This window comes from Meriones unguiculatus, chromosome 5 (genome assembly GCF_030254825.1).
Source record: "Meriones unguiculatus strain TT.TT164.6M chromosome 5, Bangor_MerUng_6.1, whole genome shotgun sequence".
In the NCBI taxonomy this organism is placed as follows: Eukaryota; Metazoa; Chordata; class Mammalia; order Rodentia; family Muridae; genus Meriones; species Meriones unguiculatus.
This window is the reverse complement of record NC_083353.1, coordinates 99,537,565-99,562,650: the sequence shown is the minus strand read 5'-3', so window position 1 is coordinate 99,562,650 and position 25,086 is coordinate 99,537,565. Positions and strand designations below refer to the sequence as shown.

Genomic DNA, 25,086 nt, shown 5'->3' with positions numbered 1-25,086 from the left:
AGAAAGCAACTGTTCTGTCATGAGGACACATGAGAGTCGCCTGAAGGTCTGTGTGCAGAAGGAAGGATCCCCCGATTCCAGAGCTGTCAGAATGCACTAAGAAGTGCATTCATCAGGGCTGGGCAAGGGCTCAGATGACAATGGTCCTGGATGGTGACTCAGTGGCTACCTAATGAAAGACCCTGAGTTGTAACTATTCAGCTAAATCATTCCTGACCATGGGAAACCATAAGAAAATGAGTATTTGTTGTTTTAGGCCAAAGCTAAAGCAATTAACATGCCTTTTATGGCAAGCAAAATAATGGCCACTCAAATGTCCCAAACCTCAGTTTCCAGCTCGTGAACGTGTTATATTACAGGACAAAAGAGGCTGAGAGTCTTCTATGTGAAAGGAGGAGGCAGAAGACGCAATCAGAGAGACGCAGCTTGAAAAAGGCTCTTCCTGACATTGTTGGCTTCGAAGATGGGGAAAGACTCACAACCCAGAAACACAGGCAGCTTTTAGGAGCTTGAACATGCTGGAGGTTGTGGCATGAACACACTGTACCCATATCTTGATTTTTTAACTCAGTGAGACGCTCACCAGACTCCTGACTTCCAGAATGATAAGATCATACATTTTTGTAGTCGTAAGCATCCTAGTTTGTGGCAGTTTGTTATAGCAGCTGTAGGTGATGGAACATACAGACCATACCTCTCCTTCCCCCAATCTAGGCTGTGTCTACCCAAATTCTGCCGATTCCTACTAGCTGTCAACACTGTCCCTCCTTTTCTTTCAACTCTTCATTTCCCATAGTTCTGTAACCTGTCACTGCTTGATTATAACCCTGGTCTTAATCAGCTTCATTTTGCAGTCACTTAAAAATATGCTTTTGTGCTGTCTGTCTATGTACGGATCTCTGGTTCCCACAGGAAGAAATATACACACCGCTGAATCCCCCACTGTGCCTGCAGCATGTTCTCTTTTCCCAAGGACTGTAATTTAGCTGGATTGATATACTTGCCACACCACAGCAATAAGGTAGAATGCCAGCACCCAAGACAGACAAAGCTGTTTAAATAACTGCATCCAGGGCATGTCCTGGTCACACTAGTTCCTAGTTGTTTGTTTTAAAGAAACTGGGCTTTTCTGGATGACTTAGCACTGCACACAAGCAGCATTTCCCACCTCTAATGTGATAAACACAAGGAAAAATTCCAAGCAAGGAAAGGTCAGCATAAGCAACTCCATCTGAGCTTCCACCTGCACTGTCTTCTAGGTACCACAGCCTACAGTCCTCTCTTCACTACACATATGATCGTCAGATATCAGAAAGGGATGGCCTGAGAAAGAATGTGTACACATAGAAGGGTGTGTATACGTGTATGTGCTCCAAGAAGAAAGCAGGAAAGGGTTTCTTGAGAGCAAGTCAAATTGGGTATTTAATTTTTACAGAATTATAACACTTGCAGAAGATAAAATTAATTGCTTCTAAAAAGCAGATTTATTTTATTTTATTTTATTTTATTTTTTTGTGTGTGTGCATGGATTTGTAGCTTGCATCTATGTGTGTGCACCACATGATGCCCGGTACTCACACAGGCCAAAAGAGGGTGTCAGGTCCACTGGAACTGGAGTTAAGGTGGTTGTCAGTGGCCAGGCAGGTGCCAGGAAGTGAACTTAGCCCCTTTGCAAGAGCAGCCAGGGCTCCTAACGACTGATCCATCCCTCTAGCCCCATAATGATTTCTTAACACTAGAAAACACTAACATCAGTAGCCAAATAGACACCAAGGGAGAACTGGCTACCACCCGCCACAGCCAAAGGTAAAGGCAGCTTCACAAATGTGACAGACAAACCTTCCCTGCACACTTGGTAGAAGTAAGCCACTTAGTGAAAAGCAGTGTGTTCTATTTTAATGCTGCTTCTAATGAGCACATCTCTCCCCTTCCTAAATACTTGGGCTGTTTAATTCACTTATTATTTTCCATTTTTCTCTTAGTAGATAGCTTTGAAGGCAATTAAAAAATTTAGATGACAAGTAGAGTTGTTTTTAAACTTCCCTAAAACAAACACTATTTTTCAAAAAACAGAAAGTCTGAAATATGAGAAGGCACTAGCTATACTTGAGGAAAAATCTTGGGACAGTGTGTCTGCCACTCTGGGGTAAATGAATCTTTATCCCCCACCAGATAGCTGAGGGTCTGGGAACAGTTAAGTCACCTGCCTGTATCCGTGGAAGCAGGGGATGGTGGAATGGAAGACATTTCTCCTACCCCTTCTTGGTGCTGCAGACATGCTACTACCCTGATTTCACAATTCTTTGCCATGGGAGAACCCAGGGGTTCAATGGAAATGAGGAGGAAGGCAGACATGGCAAGCCTGGTAAGCAAGGCAGGCCTGGCTCTGCTCAGACTGGCAGGGACCAGAGATAGCACAAGAAGTCCTGGAAACTGTTCTTTGATGCAACTCTCCCCTACCCCGGCCGCACCCTGCAAAAAACCTTTATGATTTCAAGAGCTTGGCTTTGGAGTTCCGAATTAAAAGAAAAAAAAAAAATCTGGCTCCCAACTCACATACACAAATAAAGCATGATCCTTTCAAAGTTGGTCACAACAGCTGCTGCCAAGCACACGGCTGGTGCTGAAGGATCACATTAAAACGCTAATGAAAACTGGGAGCCGAGAAGCCCTCTGGGGAAGCGCTATAAATGTGTCTTAGAAGAGTAATCTCCATTTGACTTGGCTGGGCTTTGCCATGGGATCTGCTGGTGAGCAATGCTGCCTCTTACATGGCAAACAACTGCACGGTCTATAAAAATGACTGGGAGTTTTGAACCTGAGCTACTCCGTCAGAGGGAAAATAGAAGAGTCTCAGGAACAGGTGTGCCAGTCTGCATTCTCAGCCCAAGGGAACCATCCTGTGCAGGAAAAGGCCTGGCCTTTTCAGTGTCTAATTAGTTTCCACAGGGAAACACCCAAGCAGGCACTCCAAGTCTTCCACGAAGCCCCTGGGCCAATCAAATCCAATGCTGCGTGAACACAGCCCATTTAGAGTCCTGAGATCCGGCTCATATATTGAAATGCCCAGGTTCTCTGTATTCAAAGGGGAACACCTTCACCAACTGTTCCTGCATTGCTTCTTCTCGGAGGTACACACACTCCTCAGGCCAGGCGTGAAGCCTCAGAGCTGAGCATTCCCAGAGCATGTCCAGGAACTGTGACTCACCTCGAAGTTTCTTCTGCCAGTTCATTTCGTTAAAGAGGTCCTCAGAGCGCAGGAAGAAGTCGTTGATCTTGCTGCCTTGCTCATCCCTCTCTGTGGTGTAATATATTCGAAGTTTTGATTCCTTAGTCAGGAATTCACAGATGCTGGGCACGGGGAAGACAATTTGTTCCATTGTCCGGTCCAGTCTGACAATCTAGGGTTAAAATGGAGGGTAAGCAGTTATTCTCAAAGCCTTTTATAACTCTTTTGCTTTTCTATTGGCAGTGAACTTGGGGTTCAAAGCTCAGGATAATGTGAATCTACCTGATTTGAAAGCTCTCGTTTGTGTGTGTATGTGTGTGTGTGTGTGTGTGTATGCCTTTATGCACGTACACACCAGACATAAAAGTTTTGTTAAGTCTGTAAGAATTTGTAGAGCCTCATACCCCATTCATTTAAATATGATCAACCTCCCCCTATAATATTTTAATACTTTTCCACTTTTAAATACTGGTTTTAATTTTGTGACTGTAACATAAAAATCCACCTTCAGAAGAATCACTAGACTCATAAAACTATTATAGTTGTACTCTACATACTCCTAAGGTACTTTAAAACGATTCTGTTTTGAGACCGTAGATGAACAGTGTACAGCCTTGAATAGATACTGCCTAAGTGTTTGTCTGGACAAACAACTGATAAGCTTAAAGACAACCTGCACAATTTCACAGGCTAACAAGCTCAGCCTAGCTAAAACTCTTAGCGGCAACCGACACTGACACTGTGTAGTGTAAAAATTAGTTTATGAAAACGAACAGATGGAAAACCCATTTCTCCTCTTCCATGAAATATGATTGGCTTTGTTTCTACTGTGTTTTGTTAGAACATTCAGCTGAAGCTGGTATTGTACAGTGGAACTTTCTACAATGATGGGGCCTTTGTGAGTCCAAGAGGACAGCCAGTAGTCACAGAGGCCACTGAGAACTAGACATATGCAAGTTATTACAAATGAGCAACAGAATAAGTACTGGCATCTAATTTTGATTTAACAGGCATGGCTTGATGGCTATTATATTAGAAAGGGCAATGTTGGGTCATAGTATAAGCCTCAGCCACTATTCTTTCTCAGACAGCAAAAACTGGGTTATCTCTGGATAGGAACTTTTAGAATCGACCTTTGCTTTTATACCAGTTGCAGTGACCTCCTACATCTTGTCGTAATGTCCAGAGAATGTGATACATGAATCAATATGCCAGCTGCCTCTGGAGGAGAGAGGGAATCCGTGGTCCTTAAACTGGCTTTGTGGGGCTACAGGGGTGGATGCCTGCAGGTTTCCTCCATTCTCTCCTTAGCTGGACTCTGTCTTCAGAGTCATATGTTTCCAATTTTAGGACACTATCCTAAGTTGGTCTAAAAGGCCACAGGCTGTAGCACACCAGAGACATGGCCTCTTGGCCTTTCTACACTCTTCCCCTGAAGCTGAGAGGTCAGGTGAAGCCCAGGGCTGACACCCTTGACAGGAAGAGTTTGCTCCCTCTCTCAACACCTTTGTTCCCTGATGGGGCAAGAGGGGTGACTCAGGCCCAGCTGTGACAGGAGACTCTGGTGAAGGTCAGACAGGTTCTCACAGCCCTGACTCCGCAGGTACAGAGGAACATGGTCCGTTCACCACAGCCTTCTGGTTTTGGTTCAAAGCCAACCTGGTTTAACTGGAAGTGTAGTTGTGTGGTCAGCACCTACAACTACACTGGGACACAGGCTCAAGGACCTGTTCTATATATTTGTTAGATCTGGGCCACCTGATTCACAGAGCCTAGCACCCTGGACCATTCCTTTTTTCACTGAAGCACAAAAGAGATGTACAGCTGGCTTCAGAAGGAAAGATGTCTGGCAAGAATTGCATTCCATTGCTGAAGGGTGAAGAGTCTAGAGTCTACTAGCAAAGCCCCAAGCAGCTATGTCACAGCACCCTGGATCTGCATACAGATCCTTCAGGGAAATCAAAGGGAGGGTCCTGGCTAGCCAAGGGAAGGATTCAGAGGCTAGCAATGGTTTTAAATTTTCCTTGTTTAAGGAGATTTAGCAGCTGGAGTCAGGAGGACTGAATAGCATTCCTTTTCTAACCCTAGTGCTTTTTATCTTGATCAGCCTTCTCGCTCCTCCCAACTGGGCCAAAGAGTTGGACAATACCTCTAGATGCTATCATCTTTAATCTTCTACACTGCCAACCTTGTCTCCTAGACAACGCAGCGGGCAGAGCTGGCCTTTTGGCTAAGCTTCCGGCCAGATCAATAAATCCACAATGAGTTCACATACATTTGGCATGGCTGACGAGTTGGTCAGACAAAGCATTTTATCGGGACGACCTGGAGAGCTGAGACAGCAGGTAAGGAGAGACTCCTGAAGAGCCTCCATCCTAAATGTCACTCTGCCCAATGATTCTCTTACGGCTTCCAAATCCCTCTTCCGATACTGATAATAAATCCATTAGCAAAACAAGATACAGCATCCCAAGTACCTAGACCCTGGAGCCAGACACGTTTCCTTTCAGATGCTAAGATGCAATGCATGTGATAGCAGGTGCACCCCGCACGCAGGGGTCAGACAGCCTGGGACTAAAGCCCCACTGTGACAATGAGAGCGAGGAAAGTGTGCACCCAGCACTGAGCCTTACTGAAGTGTTCCTCCCTCCCTCTGCCAAGAAGAGATGGTACCACATACTTCAGGAGGTCAGGGAGTGTTCTGTCCTGTTTGCATGGCAGATGAGGATAGGGGGGTCAAGGGGAGGGCTCCCACGGGCGAAAAGGATGGGATAAAGCGCAGACTTCTTCCCAGGAGAGTATATAAGTTTCATATAAGCGGTGGGTCCTGGTGTGTACATACAGAGGCTGAAGTCAACCTTGGTACCCTTATCAGGCACCCCCCCCCCCAGCTGTTCCTCTCTTTTTGGAGAGAGGGTCTCTCATTGATGAATGGGTCACTAGGTAGGCCAAGCAAGCCCAGACATCTACTTGCCTGCTAAGATTATAGTACCTGACACTACACCTAAATTTTTTATGTGGGTTTTGGGAGTTGAACTGGGTCCTTGTGCTTGTGTGCAAATGCTTTTTATCAACTTGAGCCATCTCCTCAGCCCTATCCGCTTGCTTCAGGAGCTGGCCAGAATTTGTAATTAAATCTACAGGGATCTGAGCAGTGGGCGTCTCCCCTCCGGACTTTAAGCAGTAATCATGACAGTTTTGGCCACCACTGGAAATCTAGTACCTAACGGGGAAACCAGTAAACAAGAAGCACTCCAACATTTTTACTGCTCAGAGCAGTGAGAAGATGCCAACCCTGGTGCAGGAGGTCGAAGGCATCGCTGCCTAAGATCCCCCTGTTCATGGACTGACTTTGTTTGTTTGTTGTTTTGTTTTACCTCGATCTGTGCTGTGTGCTTCGCATAGAACTCCAAAGCTTCATCGCCATCCACCTGGCCTCCAGGTTTCAGCATGGTTTGAAGTTCTTTGTTATGCCGAGCCAACTAGAACATAAGCAAAGAGAAACTGGGAGGCAAGGATTGTAAGAGCCACTTTTAAACTCTAGGTTTATTTCTTTGAGGCAGGGTCTCCTGTATCTCAGGCAGGCCTTGGACTTGCTATGTAGCTGAGGATGACCTTAAACTTGATTCTCCTGCCTCTTCCTCCAGAGTTCTGGTTTCACAGATATACAGCACCAAAACCAGGGCCGTTTGCATGCTAGGCAGGCACTCTATCAACTGAACTCCACCCACAGCTTTCCCGAGTTAAAAAAAAATGCAAAATGACCAGCAGCAAGCCAAAGGCCAAGGTACCAAGCAAGAGGCTAGCTCCCTTCTGCTCAGTCCCGCTTTGCAGAGGCTATTTTGGGAGTCTGGCATAAAAGAATGGATAGCTCATGCCTATGCAGGCTCTTCCTTTCCTTTGATTTCTTAAGCCAGGCAGGGGGGATATGAATTTTCTGTGCACCCCCATTAAGCCTCCATTCTGGGACTTTTCAGAAACCCTTTCGGATGCTAGATGCTGAGTATGGAGGCAATGTGGAACAGGGGAGCGTTTGAAATCCTTCAATAGGTATGCAAGGGCAGGGACATGGCAACTCCAGGTTTCTTGCCTTCACTGTGCTACACCCAGGTCCTGTACCCAAGTTTAAAAGGGGCTAAGGAACCCAGGTCCCGCCTCTGAGAAAAAGGTATCGGACGGGTCTGATGCTCTTTGGGTGGATGACACCTAAATGAACATCGGTACAAAGTCCCAATTTATTTCTAATATCAGAGATCAGACCTCTACTCTTGCCTGATGCGTCTAAAACAAAAAGGGGGAACTGTAGAGAGCTGCGGAATGCTATGCCTTAAAGATGGAGCTGGTTTCCGCCTTCCACCTTCCCGATGGTGAGTGCTCTCTGTCACGAACAATTCCACATTTGGCTAAGGCTGAGGATCTGGCTTGCTTCCATGTATGTGGACCTATCTGCATTGCCCACGTGGCACGCTGGGGTTGGCTACCCAGAGGCTATTTAAGCTGTGGGCTGGCTTTCCCCAGGGTCAGATGATTGTTCAATGTTCCTGAATAAACTGCATTGAAAAAAAAAATAAAAAAATAAAAAAATAAAAAAAAAGGGGCTAAGGAAAGGGCATGCCAGACTCCAGTTAGGCTATAGCTTGCCCACCCCACCCAAAAACTGAAGGTGCACTAGTATACCCAAGGAAGAAGCAACTTCAAAAACTCGGAAGAGATTATGAAATACGGCATTTTGGTGTCAGGGCAGAAAGTATCACCCAGAAAAACAAACAAAAGGAAACTGTAAGGACAGGTTCCCACAGATCCCCAAATGTGATAGCCAAGGAGGCTCAACTTTATTTCTTTAGGTTATTAAGAGAGAGTCATTAGTATTTATAAAATGCCTAAGACTCCTTCTCAGTGTCTCCAGACCAAGTATCCAGCATCACTGCTTAAGGCATGGGGATTTCCAAGGCTGTGACTACCACACTGGGAAAATGGCAGAGTCCTGGAATTCAGCCCCTTGAGGCAGGTGGCCAAACACACCTGCATGCCATGTTCACATGGGTACAACCAGTGCTAGGAGAACACTTTCCAGGAAGAGCCAGTCTCAGGACACCTCCAGCTTAGACTGCTGCTGGTGTCTAGCAAGGAAGGAGGCTGTACCTGGTGAGCAAGGATGTAAATGTTGTGGCCCACATTCCTGGGGGAGGCAGCTCCATCTTCACCATTCTCCCCATCTTCAAATTCCACTTCACCTTGCATGTAGGCTTTCTTGATCACCTCCACCTTTGGGAAGGGACAGGAGAACACATCTCCTGACTCAGGGCTGACATGAGCAGGACTGTCATCTATAGCTTAGACAACAGTCCCCTCTCCTTAGCAGACACTGCTCACCAAAGACTAGATACCCTCTTGTCATGGGAGGCCTGGGGATATATGCTTGGATACAGCCCAGATTCCCTAGTTATCATGATCCTGGCAGTGAGCACCACCCTCACTGTCAAGAAAATTCATCTGCTCCACTTGAACCAACACATTCAATGGCTGGTTCATAGCACTCTGTTTAGAAGTCAATGGTGGTTTTAAAAACACCTTGACAGGGGAAAAAAGGGTTGGTGAGATGATGGTTCATTTGCTAAAAGGGCTTTGCTGTGCAAGCTGAAGACCTGAGTCTAAATCCTGGAAACCACAGGGAAAAGAGAGCTTGTTGTTGTTCATCTTTTCTTTCTTTTTCTTTCTTTTCTTTCTTTCTTTCTTTCTTTCTTTCTTTCTTTCTTTCTTTCTCCATTTTTAACTGTTTTATTTTTTCTGAACTATTTATTCTTGACTTTTTAAATATAATTTTTATTTATTACAATTTATTCACTTTGTATCCCAGCAGTAGCCCCACCCTCATAACCTCCCAATCCTGCCCTTCCTCCCACCCTTTCTCCCTCCCTTCCTCCCTCATCTCCTCCCATGCCCCTTCCCCAGTCTACTGATAGGGGAGGTCCTCCTCCCCTTCTGTCTGACCCTAGCCTATCAGGTCTCATCAGGACTTTCATAGTCTTCCTCTGTTTTTTATTTCTACACAACCTGCCACTGTATATGCACACAGAGACATACATTACCACCACCAGCACCATCAAAAACCTTGAAAATAGCAAAATGTCACACACACACACACACACACACACACACACGCGCGCACACACACACACGCACGCATATGTACATAATTTCTTTATCCCAACCTTCAGGGAGGAGAAAAAAAAACTAGTAAGAAGTTCATTAGCTTTTGGGGAAGTAGTGCAATTATTTTCTGGGTCCAAGTCTCCCAGAGCCTACCCTATGGGAAGGCGACTGCATGAACAAAGACCACCCACTGAAAAACCTATGCAACCTATGCTTGCGCTGTGCTCGGTGTACAACATTCTGTTAAAATGTAATGCTTGCAAATGTTTTATGAGGTCTCAGAAATCTCTACTTCTTTATAGATGTGGAAATAAAGAGATAAAAGAACATTGCTAAGGTCATGGTTAATGAGCTAGGATTTGAACGTAGCCACTACCCGTCCCAGATGTCTGCCTGACTTTAGGACTCCTCACGACCTGCTAGCATACTTCTTAGAGCACCTTACTACCTGCTGACTGCTCTCACCCACTTTGGTCCCCAGGGTAAAGAGGCTGGGGCTGCTTATGTTTGAATCTCCGGGTGCTTAGCACAATGCCCTGCCAAGCTTCCCTAAATAAACACATCATTCAGAATTTAATAATCCAAACACTAAGAATAAATATGTTTAGTTATACTAAGAATTAATCATGTCCTTTGATGATACAGAAGTTACTTTAGCCTGGGGCTCCTTCTTCATCACCACTAGCCATTTTTTGGGACCTTGTCATTATCCAAGAGGAAGCATGCAGAAAGCCACACCTTCTATAGCAACAGCGAGTCAGCTGTTGGCTGTGGCTTTGGGGATAAGACCCTCACTCTCTGAGTTTGTTTTCCCAGCAGTTCTAAAATCAAACCCAGCATGTTACATATGCAGAATACATGAATAGGTGCATGCATACACATGTACATATACATGACATGTTCTGGATATTCAAACTTCCTTCCTATTTGTCTTCTTAGAACCCTGGTTTCTTCAAGAAGACTTGATCCTTTCTATGATCCAGAATAATGTTTTCTAACCACAAGGGAGCAATCGAGGAGTTGGTGGCAGCCATGGCAAGTGGTCCTGGCATTTCCTCTACCCAAGAGAGCCTTGAAGATCCAAGGAACATTTTTGATTCAAAAGAGCTCAAATGGGTTTTATGTAAAGGTCATTCTGACCCCACTAAATAATGGCCCTTAGATACCCAGTTACCCCCAGTTTCATAAGCTGTTATGTAAACTTGCAGAGACTCCTGTCTCTGCTGAGAACTCACTCCCTGACCTCAGGGATCAAAGAACTAGGCTGCTGTGAACCTTTATTTAAAGGAATATACAAAGGGACTTTGGTCTAGTCTCTAGTGCACATCCAGGTCACCAGGAGGCAGAAATGTTTTAATGCCCTCATTTAAGTCTGTCAGTTACAGTTTATTTGCATGGGGCAAAGTTCAGATAGACTCAGCTCATATCACCCACCCTTGAACACTGCTCCTTTCACAGTTCAAACCACCAACTCCCAACACGGGAGTCACAGCCCACCAAGAATGTTACTCTTCGAAAATAAACCAAGTCATGTTTTAAGAAAACAAAAACCAAACACCAACATTCAACATAGACTCTCCTGTTGTCCAGATGTGAACAGATGTGAACTTGTAAGTGCTAAAACGATGTGGCAGAGGGGTATGTGTGGTGACACACCCCAGTAACCCCAGTGTATGAACTAAAAGGATTATGATTTTGAGGCCAGCTGGGGCATACCAAGTCATCACTTCAAACAATCAAGACTGTCAGGGAATGGTAGTGCATACCCATAACCCCAATTCTTGGTTGGAGGAAGAAGATCTGCACAGTTCAAGGATAGCATCAGCTACACAGTGAGTTTGACGCCAGCCTGAACTTATGACTGTGTCTCAACCTCCTACTCCTAACCCTGCTCCCTTGGTAAACAATAACAAAAACAAAACTACACATAAACCCAACACCCAACACCAAGAGCTGGGAATGTAGCTCATGGGGTAGAATACTTGTCTAATAATGAACCCAGAGAAGAAAACAGGCCTCAGTTCATATAGGACTACATGCCAGGAACTGTGCTGAAGGTATGTTGTGACGCTTATGTTCTAGACTTTAACTCTTTAGTGTAACTAATATTACCTTCCTTTTCACACACCTGGAAAGTGCAACTCAAAGAGCTACCTAAGACGGCATAGTCAAAGGACTGAGCTGTGAACCTGAACTCAGACTCACTTGCTGCACACTGTTCTCTGTGAGTGAGCAAATAAGAGGAAAGCTTTTAGATGTGGTCTGTGCTAACAGGACAAGGTGAAACACCCCATGTCTACCGCCATACTTCTCTATGCAGTCACAGGCCTGAATTAAATGACCCTTGATACTTCTGATTTGAGGAATATTGTTAGAAGCTCAAAGAAGCAGGTCCTTTATTCTGTTTCAAATTTCACTCTCACGTTGCTTGGTACTACCGTCAAGGAATCAGTCCCAACTCACCAGCTCCTTCGGCCTCATGTTGTATAGAATCCTCTCTGCGTTTTCACTATCGTGCCTGCTTTCCATGATGGCCAGGAGTAGCTTTGAAGCATTGTTCTAAATGGAGAGAACCAAGGGAAAAAATATGGATGGAGTCGCTGCTTGGGCAGCAGCCTGGAAATATGTGAGCAGCTATCACAGGTGTGCATCCTGGTTAGGCAGACAAGTCCACCCCATGACCAAGTGCATTCCAGAATATCTTCACCAGGCAGAGGGTATGCTCCTGGGGACCTAAGAAGCATGCATATAGAATTTGACTTAGGCCTAAGAGGCCTGTATTTGTTAGGACATGCATTTTATTCTTGGAATCTTTGATAACCTCAGGAAATCCCAGAACAGGTGCGAGAGATTGTGCAGGAGCACACTTAAGACACTGCGTTCAGGAGTGATCTGTCAGCTAGTAAACCCCACAGCAGTTCTAGCAGAAACAGACAATTTAAACATGGGTGCTGGTGGGTGTGCTCTTTGCTCTGTATCCACAGGGGACTCTATGGTCTCCAGATTCTCAGATGCCTCATCAAAATGAAATAGGATTTGCAGATAATACATTTATCTTCTTTGTCTACTATATTTCTGTATTATTTGTAAGACCTGATATGGCATAAATGCTGTATCTATACTCCTTGGGGAGAAAGAATAAGGTAAATGGTATATACATTTTCAGTACAAATACCATCTTTTTTTTTCCTAAATATTTTGTTATTGAATATTGTGGGACAGAGATGACAGGCAGTAAATATAATTTTTCCCTGTTCAAAAATCCATCAACTTTCATATCTCCTAATATCATGAATATATATATCATTAGTTAACAAAAGATTCCCGGAGGAACACTTCACATCCACAAACACATAATTTGCCATTATATTAACAATGTCCATGTGTCCACACCAGGCATTTCCTGGCCTCAGGTCTGCAATTTACAACTTCTTTGTATATAGGTCTCAAAAGTTTGTGTTTTCTTTCTGGGGATTGGGAATAGAGACACATTTCCCTCCCCAGCTTGGGTCACAGAAGTTCAGTCCAGTTACTAAACTCTCACCCCTTTCTATCATAATCCCCAGACTGCTAAATTCATTGAAAGAAAAAAAAAAAAAACAAGAAATACTGAAATGCCAACCAGGAACACATGGATGTCTCAGTCTATTTCAGATACTCATCATGTACTTTCTGATAAATGGTAGCCATACAAGAGCTTGAATGATATTCAAGTCAAGTATAAAGTATTTATCAGAAGGAAAAAACAGTGTTAAAAAATTCCATTTAAACCATATGCTCAAATCAACCAGGAGTTTGGACTCTCAGTTCTAAATACTAAAGGAAAAGTAAAATTAACCATGCAGTTCCTGGAGAAAAAACTGTGTTAATATCCTCCTAAGGCCTTGTTTTCCTCTGTTGCCCTTCATACAATAAATGCAGACGAGCTTTTCAGCTGACCTTGGTAGTTCAGTCATGATAAAAGTCCTTACTGCTGTCTATGGGTGTAAGACAGAACACAAATCTCAACATGCCCTAACGTGGGAACAGCAGAAGAGGAAATGTGCTCAGAGGAATGCTAACACATTTCCAAACAGCATCTAACACCAGGGTGGGTTGCAAGTTCAATTTTCAGAATCGGATTTTTTGAGTCTTTGACAACCCATGAAAAGCCCCGAACGTGAGGCAGACACTGGTGGAGTGGCACTCAGACCCTCTGTGGGTAGTCAACCACGCAGAGTGAGCACCTGAAGTCGCCAGGGAACTCCACAGAGCTCTTTTCAAAGGATGTTAAATGCTAGGGTTGCTTCAGGGTTGGCAGCCGCAGCCTGCCATTTGTGACAATTCAAAGAATACATCAGAGGCCTGTAGGCGCATTCTTATTTTAAGCCAGCGTTATCAGCCACCCTTCTGCAGAGCCAATGACAGAAGAGAAAAACGTGTCCCTTGACTAGGTAAAAATTGATTTCTAGAGACACTGGAAGGGCACAGTTGAACTGTTTGTCTGCCGGTCCCATCCCCAAAGACAGGAAGATCAGAAGCCATAAAGGAATGGCGTTTCTCTTCTCCCAAACCCACTGGATTACAGAACGGGAGGCTTTTTATTCTTGGATGCTTTCCGAATTTGTTTCTCTCAGTTCTGATGACAGCTCTTCATTCCAGGTGACCTAACTGAAAAGCTGGTACCCTCTCCCAAGGCTGTTTTTTTTTTTTTTGAAAGAATGAAGTTCTGCATTTTAGGTCAGAATGTGCAATGCAGCTCATTTGTTCAGTTAAACAGAACTGTTTTTCTGTATTTAGTTTCACAATACCAACTGTGTCACATGGCAGGCAAAGCATAAACTGACTTTTCCCAGCCTCTAGCTCTCGGTCTCCACTTGCCTTCAGTTCTAACACAAGGTCCATCCGCTTCTTTCCCAGGGGGTTGATGTCATTGAGGATGAGGGCTGTGATGATATCGATGCCATTGGACTCGTGGGTGGCGATGCAGTTCTGTGTAAACAGACACACGCACAGGCATTTACACAAATACTGGCCATAAATCAGACGTCAAAGGCCAACAGGCTAAACTGCTATTTCAACACAATGCTTACCACTCCCAGTGATGTCGTTTGGGGAGAGTGCAATTTTCCGTGAGAAAGTGGTAAAAATAAAAGACAGATGAAGATCTCTAGTTTCAGAATTAACAGTAAACAGTAGGAAAGTCCCCATATACCCTAACTGATAAATTGGCTGAGTCTAATCCAAATAGTGCCGTGCAATTGGCTTTGTTCTTATAGGAAAATATGGTGTGTGACTGATACCAGGATCTGAGCCCCCTTTCCCCTTTAAAATTGTGTTCCGTTCTCTACGTCAGTCATCTTGTGAATCTGGTACTTCTGCTTAAGGCTTAAGCTTGGAGAGCCAGCTTCTGGCTCAGATTGCATGGTCTCAAAGTGGATCAGCTTCTCCCAATGAGGATCCTTGACAGCAGAACAAACTACCCCAGTCTGTTCCTTTCAATAGGCCTTGGTGGAGCATGAAAGAAAACTTGAGGTCTTAAGGAAAGTCGCATACCTATCTCCAGAACCCTTGACTTTCTCTGTTCTTTCTCATAACTAGACCTACACCATCTCCTTCATCGGCAAACCAGGAGAAGGAAGTGGATCTACCAAAATGTTGTCACACCAAGATGAGGATTTTCACGCATAGCAAGTTGTCTACTTTAAACTGCTTTCCTTGGAACAAAGGTCCCACCTTGCCCAACTAACTCAGCACCTAGCCTTGGGGTAGAGAACCAACAATTTTGAGCCTTTACCTGCCAGCTCTCCAGCCAGGAAGGAGCTACCACCCACAGTTAAAAATCACAGTCATTCTAGCCCTGAAGTGCAAGCTCCAGATGCCATGTGTGAGCAATGATTCTGCTTTAAAAAAAAAAAAAAAAAAAGGACACTGGGCTCCACTCCAAAATGACACTTCTTAGGAGGTCAGTCTAGGTGGCCTTTTCTTTCCCAGAAGTCCATGCTCTTAAATTGCAACCACAAATGTTCTCTTCTCGTTTCCATTTCATAGGAAGCAGGTATTTTTCTCTCTAGCTGTGTTTCAAGGAGTCTCAAGATCACTTTTTGATCTTTTCTAGTATTTAGAATAGGTCAAGTTATAATTGTATTATTTAAACCAAATCAAACTAGACTGGGTCAAGCCCATCATTCACTGGGTAGAGTTCTGGATTATGAGATTGTGCCATGGAAACTTCTCCAGGGAGAAGGACCACCCGTCTTATGAGCTCCCTAAGATGGGCAGGTAGGTGTTCTATGTCTTTGGAATGAGTCTGTGTTAATTTTTCAAATAAATGTCTTGCCCTCATCTCAGAGTACAAGCAATTACCTGGTTCTCGTGGCAAGGCCCTTGGCAGTACTCAGTCAGACTCTCCAGGGTTTGATTGATGAGTGCTACATTCTTTTCATTTATGTACAGTCCAAGAAGACCAAGGCCTCCAGTTGTGCTCCCACAGATACAGTCCAGAAACTGCAGGGTCTCACACACCAAATTGTAGTTGGTCTTATTATTTTGGCAACGAAGGAAATTCTGCAATGGGGGCATGTGAGAACAAAGGCAAAGAGAAGAGGGAGGTCATCCATCCTGCTACTTTGACTGTCTCTGATAGGCTGGTGTGCTGGACTGATCAGCTGCGGTGAAGACATGTGCAATATGGAATAGAAGCATCCTCATGGCTCAGGGATGAACCTGTGGTCTCAGACTATGGCTACAACACTCTGGCTTTTTCTCCAATATGCCTACATGAGATTCAGGGAAGGAGGGATTCTCTTGGAAATCCATTTCAGGTTCTTTTGGTATAGATTCTCATTTTCCCACTTACTCCTTTAACAAAATTAATCTCGGTGCAGATGCACACGAGATGAGTGTGTTTATGTGTATGTATCTGAGTGGAGGCCAGCAGTCAATGTTGGGTCTCTTTCTTGACTGCTCTCCACATTATTTACTGAGGAAGAGTCTTTCACTGAGCCCGGAGTTAACCAATTTAGCCAGGCTGGTTGCCCAGTGAGCACCTGGGACTCTTGTGTGCTGGGATTATGGGCATGCACTGCTATGTCTAGTTTTTCCCATGCATGCTAGAGATCTGAACTCTGGTCTTCAGAGTTGCATGACAAGCACTTTGCCAACAGAAGTATCTTGCTAGCCCCTCAGTTTACTTCTTCCTTTACCCCTGCCTCCTGTCTTCTTATTGGGTGGCTAGAGGCTTGTGTGGGCAGAACACACAAGACTGGTACTAAGTATAGTCATCACAAAATGAGATAGATGTTAGCGGCTAGTATAGGGGCTAGGAAGTCAGCTCAGGAGACGAAAGCTTGCCTAGCATGCATGAGGCCCCTGGTTCCATCAATAGCCCTGAAAACAACTGTGAGAGAGACAGACAGCCAGGGAGAGAGAGAGAGAGATGGAGGGAGGAAGGGAGAGAGGTAAAGTTTAGATCTAGTTCATGACCATTTTCACTACTAAAGGAGTGAGAGTGAGTAAGTGTATATGTGTGTGTGCTCATGAATACGTGCTTGACTATGTATTCTCCAAAAGACACAAAGCAAGAACCTTCCTCAACAAGGTAAGGACATCAACAGCTATGTAATCTTGTAAAGCTGGATATTTTAATCAAGAGGCACTTGTCTAAAGACTCCTATAATGAGGCACACATCAATTACAGCATCATTGATTTCAGAGTTAGAAAGTGGGCAATGTTTACTGTGGAAATTGGGAAGTAAAAAAAGATACCAATAGAAAAACAAAGTGGACCTAAGATTTGATGTGGTGATTCCACTTCTATTCACAAAGTATGTACTGGACATTCGTGATAGCACTGTTTACAACAGTGGAGAAATGGAAACAACCTAAATACCCAGCAACTGGGGAACACCCATAAGATTTCATATTATGAATTAGAAACACTGAGTAGGTCCTGGCATGCCAACATGGAAAGGTTGATAAGTCATACCTAATAGGTTACCAAAAAAGCGGATTTATACATTATACAGATTACTGGGTAATATAAATTCAATGTTGTAGCAAGTGTTCCTGAACAGAGTAAGGAGGGGAACAGCTCTCCGTGGACAGAAGAGATGCAGCTCTTTTATTTAAATACTTCCTGTTGTTAGAGAACGTAGGAGGTGGATTTATTCCTGCCTGACGTGAGCAGCTGAAGCACACAAAAACATTGGTCAAAAGCTGGTAAGTAGGGAGATTGCTAACTCATCAGTACACACACCTACCTCCTCAGTTTAACCTTGGTCCTTTTCCCAAAATAACAAGTGTCCAGGTTCAGGGGAGGGGGGTGAGTACAGGGGAGCACATATTACTCAGGAGTCCTACCCTGTGGGCTTTCCTCAGGTAAGTGAGTACTTTTTCAGGGCTACAAGAGGGCAGAGAAGTGTTTCACCCAGTTTCTCCCCTGCTGTGACAACTAAAGGAAGGATCTGCCTGTCAAAAGGCCTGGCAGGGACCCCAATGCATAGGGGTGGAGGGTCCTTACCCCTCAGCCCAGGCACTGAAAGGCTATGGATGCATAAAATGCAAACTCACAGCATTCCTTCCTAGGTCAATGATGGTGACATCACTGTCCCCAGTACGTTCCTCTCTGCTGCATGCAGTCCTGCTCCTACCAAGGTGTTCTCTGGCAGCAGCAATTAACTTCTTATTCTCTAAGCACTCTTCACTTTCTTATCTCTGGGGCTCCCACACAGTATTCCCTCTGACTGACACACTCTCCTGCCTGGCCTTTCCTCTGACTCCTCTTCCTTCAGGATGTAGTATAAAGTCACCTTGTCCAGAAAATCCTGTGTGGCCCCGGAGCACCCCCATGTTATGGGACGTGACCTTCCGTTCTCTATGGACCAGGTGGGAAGTGCACCCTCCATGCTAGAGGGGTACCTTAGCACCATTGAAACCGTACCCATAGCTCAGAGTTGTAGGCAGCTTATGCACGGCTGGTACTTACTAGACACTTTATCAAAACAGGATGCAATAATTTGAATACATAGAGAAAAGAGGACAAAGAAAGTTATCAGTTTAGGCGGTCCCCACTGAAGGCCATCTTGAACGATGGCCTTTTTGCAGTGTCTAGGTGGACTCTCCCTCAGATCTCCTCTCAGATCTAGTTCCTCCTGTCTTTTACAAAAACTGACACATACTTTTCACTGAGGGGCCCAGGGCAGCTTTGTTAATCCACCTTTAACACATACCACTTTGCCTCTTCAGCAAGAAGGAACTCTGGTCTTTTCAGGCAGGGGGTGGGGGTGAAGATGGCTAAGGAAGGGAAAGGTTTCAGGTCCGGGCTCACATAGCCTTGGGCCTTTAACCTGGGGAAGCTCAGTCTGTGGCTCAGCAAATACTTGAAACCACACAAACTGGTGAAAGGGCAGTCCTGCATCAGGTTTCTGACGGAGCAGGGCTTGCTTAAGGCAGCAATGGCCCATTTGGCAAGTCAAATTCAGTGGCTTTCTCTCTACTGAACATCTACCAACAGGAAAATCAAGGTTATAAATATGACAAGAAACTGGCATAAGCCCAGAGGCCGCTGCTTCAGAAGGCTGGGGCTTCCTCTTTCTGAGAAGACCTGTATTTCCTAGCACCAGGGAGCAGCCCACTCCTGCCTGTCAGCTGTAAAACAAACAAATAAACAAACAAAAACAAAAAAACAAAACAAAACAGAAAACAAAAAACAAAAAACCCCTGAGCGTTACTCCTGGGAACCTTGGGTGTCGGTGGGGCCCTGGATCTATCGATTGGGGATGGGGTAAGTTAGAAGCATCTTTTAAAAACTCCCACGATATGTATGAATGTGCCCCACCATTTGCCCCAGGGCTCTGCCAAAGGGCGGCATTCTGAGTAGGTACATCTCACTCACTGTCATTTTGAGAACTGGTTTCTCACAAATACAATGCCAGTGGAGCAGGTTATCCCCTGCTTGGTGGGGAATTTGTTCTTAAAATTGATTTTTAAAATGACCACATAGAGAGATGAGTTTCATTACAGCACTTTCATCCCCACGAATGACTCCCATGCTCTCTATAGCTCCTTCAGGATGAGGGCTACAAGAAAAAGGCTCTGGGACACTCTGGTTTCCATTCTCAACAGGGCAGTTTTGCTCTGTTCTACTCAGCTTAAAGCACATGATATTTTCAAACAAAGGATTCTGTGGTTAAGAAAACAATTGCTTGGAACCACCTAAATGAAAAAAATCTTTATGCACCTTCAAACGGTAAGACACACACACACACACACACACACACACATACACACACACTGGACCCCCTGCTCCCTTATTTCCCCCAGAGCAGTATAAAGACTTCATTAAAAGCCGCTTCTCCCCAGGGATTCCCAGGGGATGAGGTGGGGGAAAGTTACATGAAAAGAAAAAGTATAAGACTATACTTGCTGGAGATTTCCAGCAAGAAATCATGAATTTGTGCAATTAAAACCCAGCTCTATTTTCCTACTCTAGGAACACAGGCATGGGGAAGGAGGATGGAGAGTGGAAAAGGGAAGGCAGGGCAAGACCATGAAGGAAACCGGAAACCGGCTCAGAACCCACCTATGAGCACTGTCTCTGTGACATGCAAGGAGAGTTCTACTCAAGGCATCCTCGGCTGGTTAGCTGGGAACTCAGCCAATATTAGCTGTGCGGACCCCTGCAGCACTTAGCATGCTGTATTGTAATCTCTGGTTGGCCCCTGTTCTCCTGCTCCAGACACTCAAATCTGAGGGATGAGTGCGGTCTGATCACCACCGGTGATGGGCGCTGAGTAGGTGTTCTCTAGTGTAAGTGGCATGCAGGAACTGCTGCCACCTAGTTCCTCTGAGGAGCCTAAAGTCTCTGGTGTTCAGTGACGCCACCCGGGAGAACAGCACAGAGCACCGAGCCCAATGCTTAGCAGCACAGTGGGATCCCCAGTCACACAGATGCACAGCTGAGCTGCCTGGGCCTAGATCACTCACTCTTCCCTTAGGTGATCTCCCTCCTGACCAATGCTGCTGCTTGTAAGGTTGAGGGACAAATGACATCATCATGAGACACAGGAATACCAGCCAATGAGACAATATCCAGACCCTGGAGCTTCAGGGAAGGAGCACTCTACTCTACCTGAGCCAGGTCTCAGCTGGCGGACTGAGCCTGAAGTGTCTGGGTCTGAAGCAGTAAAGACAGCACTGGGCAACCAAAGGGACAGCCAGGATCCCACACTCAGATGGTGACAAGGTCAAGCCCAGAATGTCACCACCTGAAGCAGGCCACTGACCGCCATGTATACCTTGACATACAATGGGTCAGCATGCCAATGGTGAGTCTCATGAGGGAATTCCTTCATTTTAAGTTCTTAGTCAGTTAATGGCCTTAGAACCTAGATGCTTTTCAAAGTTCAGGATCTTTAGAGCAATTAGATAAAAATAAAAACAATCAGAGGTATTGGTGTCAAAGACTTCCAGTTCCATTTCATTGTCCTGTATTATTCTTCAACAATGTCCTTTCTTTATGCTGGAGGTTTGCTGGGGCAACACCAAATGGTCAAGCCATAGTCACTTGGTGGATAAACTTAGCAATGTAAACATTTAGAAGTGGTACCTTCTTCTTGCTAGATTTGGCCTGTATCGATTCCTCTTACATCATCACCGTTTAAGCTTGTAGAGCTACCAATGCCGACTTGTGTTTCTTAGGAAGAGACAACCCATCTAAGAGCTGTGCAGATGGACTTTTCCCTTTCCAGCCTAACACCACTCAAGCAAAGATGGCTGGGCACCTCAGGTTCAAGAGTTGACAGGAAATCCAGGCAGACACCAAGGTCCACATGCTCCAGCATGCTTCTCCTGGGCTTGGATTCAGAACAAAGAGGCAGATCTCTGGAGAACATCCTCCGCCCTTTCTAAACAGTCTTTGTTACTCGGAAACTGCAGGGAAGAGAACACCTTGTCTCTGTCTTAGAGTCTGGTTAGTATCACAAGCTCTAGCTCCATACTGTCTACGTTCAAGTCCAGCTTACTAAACTTCTGGCACGCGTACGATACACTACCGTATGTGCGGTCTGCCAAGCACTGCAATGTCATTACGCAGCCCACAACTACATGCACTTAGATCTATCTACCCGGTTTTGAAAATCTAATATACTTAATATATTTAGTAGTCTGTTCTTCTAGTCAATCATTACCTGAATACCTGTTGTCATTGGTGGCAAACAGCAGCGGGCTGTTAAGACCTTTACACACAGCTACCTATGCACACTAACTACATAGGGAGCCAACATCACTATGATTGAGGCTCTATGTGTCTGACCTTGTGCAGACACTGGTGAAGACAGGAAGGGACCTATCACCCATTCATATTTTTATCATTAGTCAACCAGAACGTCAGTAATGTTGTATCCTCAATTCAGCAAGGTGTTCTAAGTGACAGGAGCTGACCCATAAGAAGCAGGACACTGTGGTTCAACCTAACCCCAAACTCCCAACTGTAGGTGTTGAGGTCTCCAGGGCCCTTGTCTAAAAATATTGGGGCTTCCTGTGTTACCAGTCTTTATTTCTCACAGATCTTAGGGACCTCCAACCCCAGGTTCTCACCTGCCGATGTCAGTTTCCCCAACTGGGACTCCTCTCCTGTAGGTCTCATGGTCCCCACAGTCTGGCTTCCCACCTGTAGCTATCAGGTCCCCATATACTCTACTGTAGGTCTCCAGGTCCCCAGGGCCTGGCCTCTGTCCTGGAAGTCTCTGGGTCCCCACAACCTGGCCTCTTTCCTGCAGGTCTCAGGGCCCCCATGGCTCAGGGTCTCACCTGCAGATCTCGGTTGTGGTTTTCACACAGGAGCTGCAGGAAGCGCAGGATGGGCTGCATGATGGTGATGACTGCGCTCATCTCTAGGTCATCCTTGGTTTTGTCAGTTGTCGTCTGGGTGCCCTCCCCAGACTGGTAGTGGTCATCAGGGTCGGCCTCCCTCCGGAAGGTGGTGAAGGCTTTCCTGGTGGCAGCAGATGCTTCCAGGAGCTGATCTCGAACCTCTTCTGTTATCTGTGTTGTGGGCTCTTTGGCTAAAAGGCACACTTGTGACAGTCAATACTGCTACATCCTCAGAAGTTCTATTTTTTATATTCCAGACGGCAGTGAGAAACCTAGGTTCCTGTATTTGCTAGGGATCTGTAGGATTGGCAAAAACAATCCGGGAAGCTGTCATCTCTAGACAGGATGAATATGGAGCCTTGCCCTGCTAACTTGATAGTGCTTTCAACATGCCATTGAGGCGTGTGCTATGCTATAGAGCAAAAGCCTTAGTATGGGCTCTGCTGACCTCATAACCTAACTCTGAGCCTCAGCTCCTTCCTCCATAAAATATGAGCCCATCAGTGATTTCTAAAAGACTCCTGAGAGGCTTGATGTAATACTCATCACAACAGCAATTACTGTTACTTGAAGGAAAACTGATTGATCCCTTGCCAAATGCCAAGGTACCATGAGTAAGCACTCTGTGTGTATTATCTTATCTGGTCTGAAGAATAACCCCATAAGACAGATGTGGCACCATAGACAAGGGGAGGAGGGTTCAGACTGCAAGGGTTCTGATGTTGGCTTGGTGGCTTACCTGTGCCTCAGTTTCCTTATCTGTAAAATAGAGATAGCCATTTTATCTAAGTGCAGGGTTAACTTGAACTTTACATGAACTGACCAGATAGGAAAAGAACTTTGAACAATGCCTGGTTACAGTTTGGATCTAAGAATGTTTACCAAAGGCCCTTGTGTTACAGATTTGGACCCCAGCCTGTAGTGGTATGGGAATGGATAGAACCTTTAAAAGGTGGGGCTTGGGTTAGTAGGAGGGGTGCATCTCTGAAAGGGACTGTGGGACTTTTGTCTGTGCTGGTTTCTTCTGATTCTCTACCAGGAGGTCAACAGTTTTACCCTCTGCTATCTGCTCCAGTGGTTCTGTGCTGCTCCAAGGCAGGTCCCAAAGTAAACCGAAACCTCAATTACTCTGAGCTCAGACGGATATCTTCTGGTCCTAAGTTTATATGCCTCAGGTATTTGTTACAGCAACAGAAAGATGGCTAGTATACACCTGGTTCATACTGAATATTAAGCAGGACTTGGTAATTTTTTTTCCTTCTCTTTATCCCTCCTTCTAGACTAGTGGTTCTCCAACAGTGTGATTTTTCCCCCCTTAGCTTTACACAGCAGTTAAGTGGAAATGCCTGGAGACATTTTTGGTAGGCAAATAACATCTAACAAGTAAAAGGTCACAAATATTACTCAACATCCTATAGCCTCTGCAAGGGCATTCTCCAAATGTCAACAGTTACTTGATTGACAAATCTAGTACTAGCCTTGAGAAGTGAAGCTCAGACTGGTTAATTAATTCACTCAAGGCTATTTGACTCCTAAACTTGTGGTTTATCCTCTTACCCCTCCAGCACTTTTTTATTTTATTTTTTAAGGGAAATTATAAAAGAGAAGTTTGAAGTTTGGAAATAAAGTGAAGTCACCTGACATGAACAGACAAGAGATTCTAAAAGTATGTATTTTCCTCAACTTTCTCTAACAATAAGCAGAAAAGCACAGTTAAAAAAAAGTATTCACGGATCTTAATTGTGACTGCCAACTTGATGGATTCAGAGTTGCCACGGAAACGCACTTTTGAGCTTGTCTGTGAGGGGGTTTCTAGATGAGGTTAATTGATGTATGAAGAACAACCCTGAATGTGAGTGGCACCATTTCCTTGGCTGCGGATGAGAACTGAATGGAGAGGAGAATGTGAGCCAAGCATGAGCGTTCATCCCGCTCTGCTTTTTGACTGTGGGTGCAGTGGGAGCAGCTGCTTTGCACTCCTGCTGCCATGCCTTTCCCATCATGATGGACTACAAATCATGGTCCAGAATAAGCCCTTTCTGACTTAGGTTGTTTTGTCAGATACTTTGCCACGGGGGGGAGGTGGGGTAGGGGAGAGGAAGTAGCTAACACAAGCCACACTAATAAAAATGGTGCATATGTAAGAATATTTATGAATTTATTAAGCATGAAGACCTTCCCAGGTGGAAGGGCTTTGTCTTGGCCATTTAGAAGGATGACATCATAACCAGAGAAGCTGCTTTTTTTCCTAAAAGCCCTGGATCTTGGAACTGGAAGTCATGAAAAGCATGCGGCATAACAAAGCTCCTCCGTACGCTCTTGTCCAACGGAATATTGTCCAAAGAATATTACCTTTCTTCCGGGACGGGGCATCCCTGTCCACTTCATCATCTTTCTTTTTGTTTCCCAAGTCACTGGTGTTCACTGTCACTGTTGCCTTGATTTCCTGCTGGGCCACCTTCATTCGATCATAAAAGACCTTGAAGAACTTCTCTGATTTCTTATCTTCTGTCAGTCGGCAGAAAAAGGAGTGCTGCCACAGAAAATGACAGATTCTCAACACCCTGATAGGCCCATGAGACAGGCTCATTTAAGACCCCCAGATTAAACGGAGATAGTAGGCAGTCACAGCCTTTCAAATGACCAAGGACTAGATGATGGCCACATATTCCTTCTTAGGAGTTTAAGGCCTAAGCTTTTCAATACTGAGCCTTCATGAAAGCAGCAGAGCTTGGAGCAGATTCCCTCCCCCGCTAACACACACAGTGTGATTCAGCTAGTGAAAAAACACTTCTCACATATCAGTGCACAAAAACACACAATAATCCTACAAACAGAAATGGAAAATGGTT

The 25,086-nt window shown here is 44.9% G+C and overlaps 1 protein-coding gene across 1 annotated transcript in view; it reads right to left on the bottom strand.

Moving 5' to 3' along the window:
• The window catches only part of Itpr1 (inositol 1,4,5-trisphosphate receptor type 1), a 324,501-nt gene that overhangs the window by 51,482 nt on the left and 247,933 nt on the right, over window positions 1-25,086 (bottom strand). The window contains exons 45-52 of the mRNA XM_060383882.1: window positions 24,587-24,767; window positions 22,172-22,425; window positions 15,728-15,928; window positions 14,243-14,353; window positions 11,846-11,941; window positions 8,372-8,494; window positions 6,607-6,711; window positions 3,209-3,401 (exon numbers count right to left, since the gene is read on the bottom strand). Of these exons, the coding sequence (XP_060239865.1) occupies window positions 3,209-3,401; window positions 6,607-6,711; window positions 8,372-8,494; window positions 11,846-11,941; window positions 14,243-14,353; window positions 15,728-15,928; window positions 22,172-22,425; window positions 24,587-24,767 (1,264 nt within the window). The remainder of the gene's footprint in view (window positions 1-3,208; window positions 3,402-6,606; window positions 6,712-8,371; window positions 8,495-11,845; window positions 11,942-14,242; window positions 14,354-15,727; window positions 15,929-22,171; window positions 22,426-24,586; window positions 24,768-25,086) is intronic.